Consider the following 14256-nt stretch of genomic DNA (forward strand, 5'->3'; position numbering starts at 1 on the left):
CTTCGCCAAAGCTTGTCCTCCTGGGTCAAACGTCCACCTATAGAAATAATCAAATAAGGCATAGGTGTTAGTTTGCAAATTAAGTTTACTAGGTTGCCATTTTTGTTTTTCTTTTGGTTTTGGCAACCTTGGACAAAGTTTCTCTTTTATTGGTTGTGTGTGGTCTCTAATCATCTTATGTATTTTAAAATGTTCATTTGTGGTTACTTTCTCTTTAGGCATAAATCCTATAGGAGATGGTAACAACTTAAAAGGAGAAAGATGATTTAGGCCACACATAACTTTAAAAGTAGAAAAATAAGTAGTTTTGTGAACTACTTTATGGTATGTTTGCTCATCTCTAGAGTTGTGTGTGCACTTTATGATTATATTACGCATAGTAGAAAGAGCTAGATTTTCAAATGTATTTTGACCATGCGTTTGAGGATGATAAGAATTTAAAGTGTGCAACTTAGTTGCAAGTTTTCCAAAGGAAATCCTCAAATCATGGTTTGCGAAATTTGAAGCTTTATTCAACACTATGCTTGAGGATAAACCATGAAGATGTATCACTTCTCTAGAGAAGAGTTTATCCATAACCATGAAAATTGAATCAAAACCTTTTGTTGTCCTAGGGAGTTTTAATATGAAATTTGTATCTTCCCAAGGATCATTTGCAAAAGGTGAAGGAGTATAGAGTTCATGAGACATTGCCTTGGGTGTAGTTTGAAAACAAGAATTGTACCTAAGGTAATGTCTTTGAACTTCTTTTCTCATGGGGGACAAAAGTTTTCCTTTTAAAAGCTCTAGAGTTTTATCAACTCTAATTTGTCCCATGAGTTCTCCTTCATGAAGACTTTCTCTCTTATGTGTAAGGATAGTCTCGTTGTGACAACCATTGTTTATAAGGATTTGTACACTTTGCAATGGTTGTCTCAATAAGACATGACAAGTTTCTTTAGGCCCTACTTCACATAAAAATTTGTTTTTGTAGATGCTTATAAAAAACTTGACATTCACTTGGTGATATCCTAGCACATATGAGAAATAATCTATTTCATTTTTATCTATGCAAGCTTCTTTTAAAGACTCTTCTTTTTCACTTAGGCTTGCAAGTGTTCCTTTACAAAAGGTAAGGCTTTGAGGTTGTTCAACAAGACACATATTTTCAAAGGTATTTTTAAATCTTTGGTCTTGTTGAATGACCTTGTGGGAAGGAACACTCTTCTCCCACGCCTTTTGTTCTTCAAGGGTCTTCTCATGCTTTTCTTTTTCTTCTTTTTCTTTAGCTTCCCTTTCGACTTCCCTTCTCTTCTTTTGTGTTTTTCTTTCCTTTCTTTCTTTATGGGAAGCAAACAATTTTTCTACCCTCATTTCCCAATCTACGCATGCTTCTATATTTTCTTTTCCATGGAAATGGGGTTGTTCTACCCTAACCTCTCTTGAGTTTTCTTGTTCTTTTCTATCTCTTCTATGTCTTCTAGGGGGTGTTTGATAATAATCATTTACTCTAATGCTTCCCTCCCCAAAAGAATCATGATCTTTAGAGATATATGCATGAGAAGGTAATTTTTTTAGAATGTGAGACTTCTCATCCTTTGCTTTAGTTAAAACATTAAGTTTAGTCTCACTCTCCAATTGTCTATATGCAATTGATTGCACAGTTTGTGAAACTTCTTTCAAAAGAGTTTTTAAAGATTTTAATTCACTTCCAATAGACTTTGTAGAATGAGAAGAAGAAGACATGGCTAAAGCTTTGTGTTATACAAGTATTTTACCTTGAGAAAACTTAGGAAAGTCAAAGAAGGTAGTTTTCCAGGTAAGGGAGGTGAGTCACAAAGGACTACTTAAATACCAAGCCTTTGCCTTAGCCAAAAACTATCCCCCAATGTCTTCACACAAAGCTTTCTCTTAGTAAACCACTTAGAACACAATTAAGTTGAGAAATCAAATTTTCAATGAAAGAAAACAATGCAAGCTACTAATCAACAAAGCTAGTCGGTTTAACACAAACTTAACAAAATAACCATGCAAAGCGTCACTAACTAAGCAAAAGAAAAGGCAATTACAAACAAGTAACAATTACTAATCAAGAATGCTATACTATTCGGCCCTAGGTGAGGCTTCTTGGACACTTTGAGCCCTTGAAGACACACTCACCGTCTAAACGTAATTAACAAGGTAATTAACAATAAACCAAGTTGCAAAGGAAATAAGAGAACTCCCTTTGTTGTTCCTCCTTTTGGTTAGTGCACTTCTTTGTTGTCTTGATTGTTGATCTCCTAAGTGTTTGTTTCAAGAAATCTTGTTTCGGCTTTGGCTTTGTCTCCTCCTTAGAATGTTGGCTTTAATTCTCCAATTTCCAGCACCTATTCACAAGGGCTAAACCTTAAACCAAGTCAAATTCCATGCACATAAGCACCAAGGGAGAAATTAAATTCCAGCACCCAAAAAGAGAGGTCAAAAAACAAAAGCAAGAAACAAATTTAATTGAAAGAAAACAGTACCACCAAAAGGATTTATAATATGACAACTTAGAAAGAGATTGAAGAAATTAAAGCAAACAATTAAAGGTACTCAATAAAAGTTGGCACACAAAAAGAATTCCTATAGAAAAGCACTAGATTAGATGACCAAATAAAAAAAACAGCACCACTGGAAAATGTTGTGGGCCAGAAAACGTGTTTGTTCCCCGATTTATGCTGAGCTGTAATTGTAAAATTTGTTTCTGAAATTTGGATGCAAGAAAATTCAGGATCTTATCTAAATTTTGGCTTTGGAATCACCTAAAACGCATGCACCATTTTTTTTTAATAATTTTTGCAAATTTGGTGTGCAGTTAGGCCAGCTGGAGCGCTCAAGATTTGCACTCTGATTTTGTAAGATTTATCATTTTTTTTCTGTTGCTTCTTTTGACCTAATTCTTTTTTTGTCTTTTCTATAACACTTTAAACTTGCATTTTCCAGAAAATCAGAATTTTTCTATGGGTGGAAATATTTTTCTGGGTTAAAACAGCCAAAACAGAGAAGGTGTAAACAGGGGAATTTGAAAACTGGAAACAAAAACAGCAAGATACCAAAATTTAGACACAATGGAAATTTGTGAAATAGAATTGTGTATGATCTAAACACAATATGAACTCAAACTAAAAATAAAAAAAGGCACCAAAGGATCAAAGAACAGCAGATTCAAACAAATTAAAGAGACCCAAAAGCAAGAAACAATCAAGCCAATAATAGGACTACTAAGAATTGTTGACAAATATGGATTCACATGACTTGACACAACATTTATAGATTCAGAAAATAAAGACTCAAAGCATAAAATGAAGCAAAATTAAGAAAGCAATAAGGACTCAAATTCCTAAAAGAAAAACAGCCACTCAATGGTGTAAGGAATCCTATCACAAGCTGCACAGAATTTGTTCAAGATCAATTGAACAATTGTGCTTTGGTTGGATCTTCCATAAGCACACCAAGAACAATTTAAAAAGTAGAAAACAGCAAGACAAGTATGGAATTTAAATGACAATATGAAATAAAGAAGAACTGAAAATTTAAAAGACCAAGCTACTCATCTTGAAGAACCAAAAGCTCATGATACCAAATGATGGCATTTTCATGTGTTCTTCTTGAATCAAAGTAGTGAAAGTGATGCGGAAGCAATGGGTGAGTGAAACAAAGCCCTCCTAGGAGTTGTGTTGGCTTTGAAGGTGCATGATGAGTATGGGTTTGAGAGGTTTGGCCAGCTCAAGGGAGAAAGGTGAAGGGATTGAAGTTTAGCCTAGATTTCTAGGAGAAGTAAAGCTAGTGCACAAAATGGGCAGCATAACAATACTCAATTAAACTTGAAAATACAAGGTGTAGGCTCCTCCTTTTATAGGCTAAGGAGGACCATAATGCAACCCTAATGCTAGCCAAATGAAATGTAAATGTGAAGCACATGGGTGCACATGGCACATGGGTGCACAAATGAGCACATGGGGAGGGGTGTGTCTAGTTTTTATGTTCACCCCCTCCATGGGCTTTCTAGACCGGCCTTGGTAAATTTAGAGGCTTTTTTAGAAACTCTAAGTTTACCCAGGTTGGTGTTTTAGGTGCCAAAATTAATTCTAAGAAAATTACAAATAAAGTTCCTATGCTAATTTTGACAAGAAATTAAAGTCTACTCTACACTAGAGTTTATGGCATTTGAACATGTAAAAGAACGTCTTCTTGGATCCTCTTGGCCATAACTCTATGGTTGGCCCAAATCTACCCTTTGGTGGGCTTGCATGTGGGCTTGTGCTTGGGCCTCTTCCATCAGCTGGAGCGCTTCAGATTTGCACTCTGATCTTAAAAGATTTATCATTTTTTTTTCTGTTGCTTCTTTTGACCTAATTCTTTTTTTGTCCTTTCTATAACACTTTAAACTTGCATTTTCCAGAGAATCAAAATTTTCCTATGGGTGGAAATATTTTTCTGGGTTAAAACAGCCAAAACAGAGAAGGTGAAAACAGGGGAATCTGAAAACTGGAAACAAAAACAGCAAGATACCAAAGTTTAGACACAATGGAAATTTGTGAAATAGAATTGTGTAGAATCTAAACACGATATGAACTCAAACTAAAATTTAAAAAGGCACCAAAGGAGCAAAGAACAGCAGATTCAAGCAAAATAAAGAGACCCAAAATCAAGAAACAATTAAGCCAAATAAAAGGACTACTATGAATTGTTGACAATATGGATGAACATGACTTGACAAAACATGTATAGATTCAGAAAATTAAAGACTCAAAGCATAATATGAACCAAAATAATGAAAGCAATAAAGACTCAAAGCCTAAAAGAAAATAGCAACACAAAGGTGTATGGAATCCTATCACAAATTGCACAAGAACTTGTTCAAGATCAAATGAACAAGAGTGCTTCGGTTGGATCTTCCACAAAGCACACCAAGAACAAAATTAAAATGTAAAAAACAGCAAGACAAGTAAGGAAAGTAAATGACAATATGAAATAAAGAAGAACTAAAATTTAAAAGACAAGGAGCTACTCATCTTGAAGAACCAAAGCTCATGATACCAAATGATGGCATTTTCATGAAGTTCTTCTTGAATCAATGTAGAGTATGGGGCGGAAGCAATGAATGAGAGTGAGCAAGATCCTCCTAAGAGTGGTGTTGATCTTGTAGGTGCATGATAAGTGTGGGTATTGGGTGGTTCGGCCAGCCCAAGGGAAAAGATGAAGGAATTGAAGTTTAGAGCCTAGGATTCTAGGGAGAAGCAAAGTTGAGCACAAAATGGCAGCATAACTTTACTCACAATAAACTTGAAAATACAAGGTGTAGGCTCCTCCTTTTATAGGCTAAGGAGGACCATAATGCAACCCTAATGCTAGCCAAATGAAATGTAAATGTGAAGCACATGGGTGCACATGGCACATGGGTGCACAAATGAGCACATGGGGAGGGGTGTGTCTAGTTTTTATGCTCACCCCCTCCATGGTCTTTCTAGAATGTACAAATATGCTTTCTACACTACTCTAATTACTAAGCACCCCTAATGGGCCTTTATGTAACAAAGCCTTCTCTTCACAAACCGTAGCTTGGCCCATGTATATGTGAAGCTAGACGGTCTAGGACTCTTCATAGATGCTCCTTATGTAGCCGCTCCTCTTCATGGCCTAGACGCTCCTCATCATGGCTAGACGCTCCTTTTTGAGGCTAGACGCTCCCATCATGGCTAGATGGTCTTAGTCTTGGAAGCTTGGCTTTCATAGTGTGGTGAGCTTGGGCCCTCCTCCATCAGGTGACCTTTCTCTCCACTGGTAGATACAAATCGCGACAGGGCGGCCATCCGGCCCGTGAGCTGCTGCACCTCCTTCACCGTAGCAGGGCTCCTCATTGCCAGAATGGCCGCACACTTGTCAGGGTTTGCTTCGATCCCTCTTTCGGTCAAGAGGAAACCCAAGAACTTTCCCGCTTCCACGCCAAAAATGCACTTCTCGGGGTTCAGCTTTAGCTTGTATTTGGCTATCGTAACGAATAGCTCCTCCAAGTCGGCTATATGCTGGTTCTTCTCTAGGGATGTTACGACCATATCGTCGACGTAAGCTTGCACGTTTCTCCCGAGCATAGGGGCAAGCACTTTGTCCATCAATCTTTGATACGTGGCTCCCACGTTCTTCAGCCCAAAAGGCATTACTTTGTAGCAATAACACGACTTCTCCGTCATGAAGGCAGTTTTTTCCTCATCCATGGGGTGCATCTTAATTTGGTTGTACCCCGAGAACGCGTCCAAGAAACTCAACAATTTACATCCTGCTGCACTGTCCACTAGGGCGTCAATACTTGGCAAAGGATAGGAATCCTTTGGACAGGCTTTATTTAGATCTGTAAAGTCCACACACATTCGCCATTTCCCATTGCTCTTCTTTACCTACACGACATTGGCTAGCCATTCCGGGTACTGTATCTCTTTGATGTGGCTTGCCTTGAGGAGCTTCTGCGTTTCATCCCTGATCGCCTGTCTTCTTTCCTCATTGAACTTTCTTCTTCTTTGCCGGACTGGTCTGACCTGGGGGTCCATTGCTAGGCGATGACATAAAAAATCGGGGTCGATTCCTGGCATATCCGAGGCAGACCATGCGAACGCGTCTAGATGTTTGCCTATCACCTTGGCGATTTGCTCCTGTGTCCCGTCGTCTAAATTTTTCCCCAATTTGAAAATTTTTCCACCGATCTCCTTCTCGAGCCAATCTCCAACTGGGCGTGGCCTCCTCTCGCTAGCGAACAAGGCTCTCACAACGCTTGACTCCCTGGCGGCCTCTGGGCTGCTCTCCTCTTCTTCTACTCCAGCGCTATTCTCAGGCTCCGACTCGACATCTCTCATGGTTACGTCGCCGTCTATGGCTACCTCCAACGTCATGTCCATACCCGTATCGTCTTCGGTGGTTCCTTCTGTCGCCGCATCCATAGTCCGTCGACCTCCCTGTGTATCCTTCGCACCGGGAGGCGGTGTCGTGGTCACATGGCATACTGATCGCCTGTTCTTGAGGCTGTTTTCATAACATCTCTTTGCCTCCTCTTTGTCAGATCGGATGGTGACGATTGCCCCTTCCATTGAAGGTAATTTGACCTTCATGTGCCTCGTGGAGGGTACAACCCCTATCCTATTGAGTGTTGGCCTTCCCAGTAAGATATTATACGCTGAAGGGGCGTTCACGACAAGGTATTTGACTTTCTCCGTGCGCGAGGCGGTCCCATCTGTGAACGTCGTTCTCAACTCGATGTATCCCCTGATTCGACTTGATCGCCTGCAAAACCGTATAAGCAGCCCCCATATGGCCTCAACTGATCCGTGGATAGTTGTAGCCTTTCGAAGGTTCGCCAGAACATCACGTCTGCCGAGCTCCCTTGATCGACCAGGACCCGATGAACTGTTCTTCCTGCCGTGACGAGCGAAATCACAATGGGATCGTTGTCATGCGGCACCACATCCCTGAGGTCTCCCTTAGTGAACGTGATGTCCACATCGGGTGAGTGGTCCTCGAAAACTTCTACTGACATTACGGACCTTGCATATTTCTTACGCTGTGACGCCGTACATCCGCCACCCGAGAACCCACCAGCTATGGTGTGGATTTCACCGAGGACGGGTGCCTCGTGCTGTTGCCCCTCACTGCCTCCTGCTTGCGAGCCTGGTGGTCGTCCCGCCTGTTTCTCCATCAAGTAATCCTTCAGGAAACCGCTCTTAACGAGCTCATCCAACTGGTAGCCAAGTGCCAGACAGTTGTTGATATGGTGGCCGAATGCTTCGTGGAATTCGCACCACGATTCCTTGCGAGGCCCTAGCACCTTGTCAGCTTTGATCGGCGGCCTCAACCTGTCGGCTACGCTGGGTATCGCAATCAGATCTTTGAGTTCCATCACGAAACTGTGTCTTGGTGGTTTGCGTACTTCTCTCCCTTCCTCTACTCGACTCTTAAGTTGAGCCCTTCGTGGCTCGTAGGCGCGTTTCCTGTCAAAGTGTTTCCTCTCTGTGGCGGCTTGGTGAACCCGAATGGGTTGCGTGCGTATCTGTGCCTTGGGGCGCGCCGGCATAGTGGTTGTAGATTTTTCGTACGTTTCACCTTCTGAGGCAATATGTTCCACCGCCTGTCGCCTTATTTCAGCGAAAGTTTTGGGGCGACTGCGGTTAAGCGTCTTGCTGAAAGATCCGGGGCGCACTCCCTTCTTGAACGCGTACACAATCATGGGTTCCTCTTTGGTACCTACTTTCACCACCTGCGCCCCGAAGCGGCTTATGTATTCCTTTAGGGTTTCATCTTGGAACTGCTTGACGTCAAAGAGGTCGTACGAGACTGGGGCGGGAGTTCTGTTGGCTAAATACTGTTCTCTAAATAGTTTCGAAAGTTGGGCGAAGGACGTGACGTGGCCCTCTGGGAGGCTGATGAACCAGTCCATGGCCATTCCTGTCAGGGTGCTCATGAAAAGCTTGCATTTAGCAGCGTCTGATCCACCTACTAGTAACATCTGCGTGTGGAACGCCGTGAGGTGCGCTTCGGGGTCCTCCGTTCCTGTGAACATTGCTTTGGGTCCCGTGAACGTGTTGGGAATTGCTGTCTCCAAGATTGCTTGTGAAAACGGTGTTGTGAATTCCCTGGGTGGGGATGTGGCCTCCGGTTAGTCTCTGCCCTGCCATCTATGACGTAACTCCTCGTTGGTGCGATGGAGTTCCTCGCTTCTTACTTGAGAAGCTGTGAGGTCTGCCTGCATGCGCTCCTGTTCTACTTTCGAGGCGGCCACTGCGTCTTGTAGCCCGTGCACCATCCCCATGAGCTGCTGTAAGGTCATCTCTTCACTCCTAGCGCGTGCTGGTCGGGTGGCCATGGCTCTCCGGGAATCCTCTCGACTTATCCGAGTGTTGAAAATCTTGAACTGAAATCTTGTGTGGTGGAACCGATGTTTATATCGGCCCCACGGTGGGCGCCAGATGTTCCGGCCGGTTGACCTGGGTCGTCTTTGTGCGTGGCTTATTCTAACGAACTAGGGCACCTTCGCTTCGCTTCGTCTGTCAGTACCTGAAAAAGGAAGAACAAAGGGGCGCCCTCGCGGCCGTTTGCACTCCGACGATCAAGTCAGCTAGCGAGAAACACCAAAGTAACTAGAAACTGTATAACTATCTCAATGACTGAAACTGTATGGTTAAAATTGTGCTGCCCTAATTGTCTTGTGCTCTCAGCGGATGCGCCGTCAAGAACAACTAGAGACTACCACTCTGAGTCACTTTATGAAAACTAGGTTAAAACTCATGCAACTGTAAAAACGTACCTCACTAGGGCTTATTCGTGCCCTATATATAGGTGAAAACTAGGGTTTACCTTTGCGTTGCTTGCTATTGTCTAGGGTTCCTTGGAGAAGGTCCTTGCACCGCTATCTTTAGGATCTTAGCGTATCTGGCCCATGGGCTTCCTTTATCTTGAAGTGCAATGTATAACCTCATGGCCCCCTGGGCTCTAACTTGGATGTTGTGCGCCGTCATTCTGTTCGAATCCCCTAACATGACACGTGTCGTGCATGCAGCTTCCCCTGGGTACCTTCAACGAGCACATGGGCATTACCACGTGCCCCTTTGACTTGATCATTCACTCTGTACATAGGGACCCACAACGTCACTGCCCAACTTAGGGTTATTCCCTCGCGTGGGCCCCCTCTCTGTGAAATGCTTACGTAATGCAAGTTGATTCTTTAGGCGATGTCTTGCTTAGGCGATGGGCGATGATCCAGCTTGGCGGTGACACATCTCGGCGATAACCCTTTACTCAGTGGTAGAGCACGCCGCCTTTACACACAACGACCAAGTTGACTTCTTGACTACCTACCTCTCTTTTGTCCACGTCGTCATACCCGATGACCTGGTCGGTACAATATTAATTCATATATAATATTAAATCTAATACATTTTTAATATATATATAATTTACTTAAATTTGAATTATTATTTGAGAAATTTAAATATAAAATTAAAAAAATTGAAGTTAGAGAAAACAAATGATATTATAAGTACATGAAAAATCATTAAAATTTCATAATGTCCCTAAAATATATAAAATTAAAAAAATGTTTAAAATTTTTTAGAATAAAATTCATTGACAATTAGAGTAATAAAAGTGTGTAATTAAAAAAGTCTATTAACATATGATGGAGAAATAGGTCGATAGCATTTCAATTGAAAAAAAAATAAAAATGTAAAACCCTAAACCCTACCTTTTCCAAATCCCAAACCCCTCTCCTTTCAACCCTCTGTGCACGCACACTTCCATTGCCACCCCATCAACAATGCCTCAACCCAGAGCAACGCGGTTCCTCTTCCTCCTCTCCCGCCGCACCCCAACACGGAACCGTCCTCCTCCTCCTCCTCCTAACCACCAGCGCCACCACCTCCGAACCATCTTTGATGGCACATTCAAGCCCGTCCGCGACCGCGGCCTGGATCACGCGGTGGAGCGCGAGAAAAACCTCAAACCCTTGCTCTCCCTCAAAACCCTCATCAAACGCGAACCATCCAAATCTGTCCCACTCTCACTCATCAAAAGCACCCTCCATTTCCCCTTCCGCCCCATCGAATTCATCCGCAAGTATCCTTCTGTCTTCGAAGAGTTCCTTCCCACTCCCAACCTCCTTCACCCCCACATCCGCCTCACATCTGGAACCCTCCGCCTCGACGCCGAGGAGCAGCTCGTCTACCAATCTCACCAGTTCAAACACCAATCAGCTGACAAGCTTTTGAAACTCTTGATGATTGCAAGGATCCACAAAATCCCGCTGCCACTCATTGAGCTCTTGCAGTGGGACCTTGGCCTACCGGATGACTACACCGAGACGGTTGTACCGGAGTTTCCCGACTACTTTCGAATTGCAGACGGGTTCCTGGAACTCGTCTGCTGGAGCCACGAGCAGGCGGTTTCGGTTCTCCAGAACCGAAAACAGAAAGAGGATTTTGATGGCCAATTGGTGTTTCCTGTGCAGTTTTCTACTGGTTTTGAGATGGATAAGAAGTATGAGAAGTGGTTGAGGGAGTGGCAGAGGTTGCCTTATGTGTCTCCTTATGAGAATGTGTCTCATTTGTCACCCACTAGTGATGAGTCTGATAGGTGGGTTGTGGGTGTGTTGCATGAGATTCTTCATGTTTTTGTTGGGAAGAGAATTGAGAAGGATAATTTGTTTGAGTTTGGAGAGTGGTTGGGGTTGAGGTCGAGGTTTAAGAGGGCGTTGTCGCAGCATCCGGGGATTTTCTATGTGTCTAGTAAGGTTGAGACCTATACTGTTGTTTTGAGAGAGGGGTACAAGAGGGGTGCGCTGATTGAGGATCATCCGGTGATGAATTTGAGGAACCAGTATGTTCATCTGATGAATAGTGTTAGTGAAGAGGGGAAAGTGGGTAAGGTGGTGCAAGGAAAGGGTGGTGTGGATGAGGCAGAGGCTAAAGGCGTTGAAGGGGGTGAAGGAGAGAGAGAGGATGAAGGGGAGAGTGTGGGGGAGCATGAAGAAGAGGCGTCTGAAGCTGAGGATGCCAGTGAAACCGAAGTTGAGGATGCCAGTGAAACCGATGTTGATGATGATAATGATGAAAGGAGGTCTTGGAGAGGTAGTCAGAAAATTGCTCCTGGTAGAAGGGACAGGGGCTCTGGGAAAGTGAAGTTAGATGTTGACAAGCCTTTCAGGGATTCTAGGAGGGAAAGATCGCCTCTTAGAGATTCTGGGAGGGAACGATCGCCTTTGAGAGATTCTGGGAGGGAAAGATCGCCCTTGAGAGATTCTGGGAGGGAAAGATCGTCTTTCAGAGATTCTGGGAGGGAAAGATCGCCTTTCAGAGATTCTGGGAGGGAAAGATCGCCTTTCAGAGATACTCGAATGGAACGATCACCTTTGAGAAATTCTGGAAAGGAAAGGAGGTCGTCTCTGAGCGATTCTCGAAGGGAAAGATCACCTTTTAGAGATTCTGGGAGGGAAGGGTTGCATGTGAGCAATTCTCGAAGGGAAAGATCACCTTTGAGAAATTCTGGAAGGGAAAGGTCGCCTCTGAGTGATTCTCGAAGGGAAAGATCACCTTTGAGAGATTATGGGAGGGAAGGGTCGCCTGTGAGAAATTCTCAAAGGGAAAGATCACCTTTGAGAGATTCTGGGAGTGAAAGGTCGCCTTTGAGAGATTCTCGAAGGGAAAGATCAACTGGGGAGCATACACAGAAAACCGGGGAGAAGAATTCGTTAGAAGTTTCTAAAAGAAGACCAGTGCGAGGTGCGCATGAAAAGAAGTTGAGAACACACAAGAGGGATCAACTATAAAAGCAGCAGAAGGTCATTGACCAGCAGGCTTGTTTTCTAAAGATTCAATTTTGTTTGTGGCAACTATCAATTATTCTGGTATGTACTTCCTGTTCTTGGTCCTTCCCTGTTATTAGTTTGAAACTTAAAGTTACACTTTTTTGAATGTTTTGTTATTGTTGCTCTTTCTCTATGCAATATAATGTTAGGACCTATAGTTTAGTGATGGTCACAGTACTGGTCGTGCCATAGGTTCTTGGGCTAAATATGTGACTAGCCTTAGTGGTTTTTTGTAACAACAATGAGACTAATGTTATATTGCAAATATGTTATCTAGGCTACATTTTTTTGGCGTAATTTTTATTTTCGAGGAGGTTTCGTGGTTAATTGCTTGTATTTGGTGTACATTGTCCTTTTTAAAGGGGTTTCCAAACAGATGTGCATAGATGTTTCGTAGGTTGTTAAAATGTAATGTTATTTTGATTTTTATTAATTATTCCTTTGTGTTAGGGTTTAGGGTTTTAGGCAAGTGCCTTCTCTCATCTTTGTATCCTATTATATATACATCAACAAAAGCCCAACACTGTAAGTTGAATACAGTCTTTCAGTCATCTTATTTGTTCAACTGAAGTAAGTATGGCATTTTCACTTTTGTTGTTTTATTTTCCTTTTTATTTGTTCTGCAGACTCCCTTCTAAGCTAAACTAGTTTTGTTCTTATGTTTTATTTCTTATAGGGAGAAAGATGTTTACCAGAGAAATTACAGAAAAGGTACAGTAAATTTTGCTTCAGTATGTAAGCAATTAAACATTCAACTGTTTCAGGATATTCAGTGTGTTACAAAGGGATAATCTCTTCATTTTAATGGTCAATTGTTCTTGAGGTGCAAATATCCTTTATTGACAATTCTATTCTGTTCTTTTACACCCCCTACCAATTTTTTTTACACTGGTTATAACTACCATCAAGAAAAAAATGTACATGCAAGAGTTTTGGAGGATTCCATTCAATAGAATTTGCATCCTCATTCACTGTGATAGGGAAAAAAATTCTTTCATTAACAATTATTTTATGTTTCCATAGTGAAATGAGAAGAGAGGTGATATGCTGATCTTCAAGTTGATTAGGTGTTTTACTATTAGGAGGGAGGTATGTTATGAAATGATCCTTGAAGGTTCTTTTAGAAATCTAGTGGGGATTGGTATAATTTTTACTGTGATGATGCGGCACTCATTCACATGTGAAGTAAGTCTAATTTTGGATTTAGTTTTTCAACGTGTTCTAGTTTAGCCAATTAGTCAAATCTGTGACAAATTATGTTATGCTTTTAATGTGATAATCATTATTTGAGGAAAAGGACATCAATTTCTCAAACTCAACAAATAATCAGCTATTGCCTTCTCACTAATAACCTATTTTTAGTAAAACTAGGTAGCAAAAAAATTCCTTCTTCTCCTTCTCTAACCAATTATAAGCTTTTTTTATGAAATCTGCTTGGGTGTCGTGTGCTTTTAATAGAAAAAGAAAATATGAAGTATTTCCTATGAGAAGACCAGTGTTATAGATGTTAGAAACGTAAAATATTCGCAGACAAAAAAATATACACACATAAACCCTAAATCCAATAACAATACCACCACTTGGTTTTTTTTTTTTATTGTTTTCTTTTCTTCTTGTATAAACTATTGGCTCAGCAATACTTGAAATTTTATAAACAATGCCAAATTTAGAGTGGGATGATATAAAAAGACCAACTCATTCTCCATCTTCATCATCTCTGTGTACCAATGACTCATTGCACTCATGAATGTCATTGTGTACAATAGGATCAAATTTCATGTTTAATATTGTATTGTATATTTGAACAAGTTGTTGGCCTTGCTTGATTTAAACCAAATCATGTAGTTTGTTGTGGTCAAGCCTATTTTTTTTTTAATAAATCTACATTACAGATAAATAAAGTAATAATT

The 14256-nt window shown here is 41.5% G+C and overlaps 1 protein-coding gene across 3 annotated transcripts; it reads left to right on the top strand.

Moving 5' to 3' along the window:
• The first annotated feature begins 10167 nt into the window (after nucleotides 1–10167).
• On the top strand, nucleotides 10168–13192 carry LOC137837515 (Ubiquitin carboxyl-terminal hydrolase family protein). 3 transcript variants are annotated; one of them, XM_068646520.2, is made up of 3 exons: nucleotides 10168–12385; nucleotides 12797–12916; nucleotides 13023–13192. In XM_068646520.2, the coding sequence occupies exon 1, from the start codon at nucleotides 10301–10303 to the stop codon at nucleotides 12305–12307; it is 2007 nt and encodes a 668-aa protein (XP_068502621.2). In that variant the 5' UTR covers nucleotides 10168–10300; the 3' UTR covers nucleotides 12308–12385; nucleotides 12797–12916; nucleotides 13023–13192. The 3 variants fall into 3 exon arrangements, with proteins under 3 accessions (XP_068502621.2, XP_068502622.2, XP_090157963.1); XM_068646521.2 differs by having other exon boundaries at nucleotides 12804–12916; XM_090301837.1 differs by lacking the exon at nucleotides 12797–12916.
• Nucleotides 13193–14256: the final 1064 nt, after the last annotated feature.

Source organism: Phaseolus vulgaris, chromosome 4 (genome assembly GCF_051622355.1).
Source record: "Phaseolus vulgaris cultivar YP4 chromosome 4, ASM5162235v1, whole genome shotgun sequence".
Lineage (NCBI taxonomy): Eukaryota > Viridiplantae > Streptophyta > Magnoliopsida > Fabales > Fabaceae > Phaseolus > Phaseolus vulgaris.

Excerpts from the sequence above, each read along its gene's own strand:
- LOC137837515 (XM_068646520.2), top strand. The coding sequence starts at position 10,301 with ATGCCTCAACCCAGAGCAACGCGGTTCCTCTTCCTCCTCTCCCGCCGC.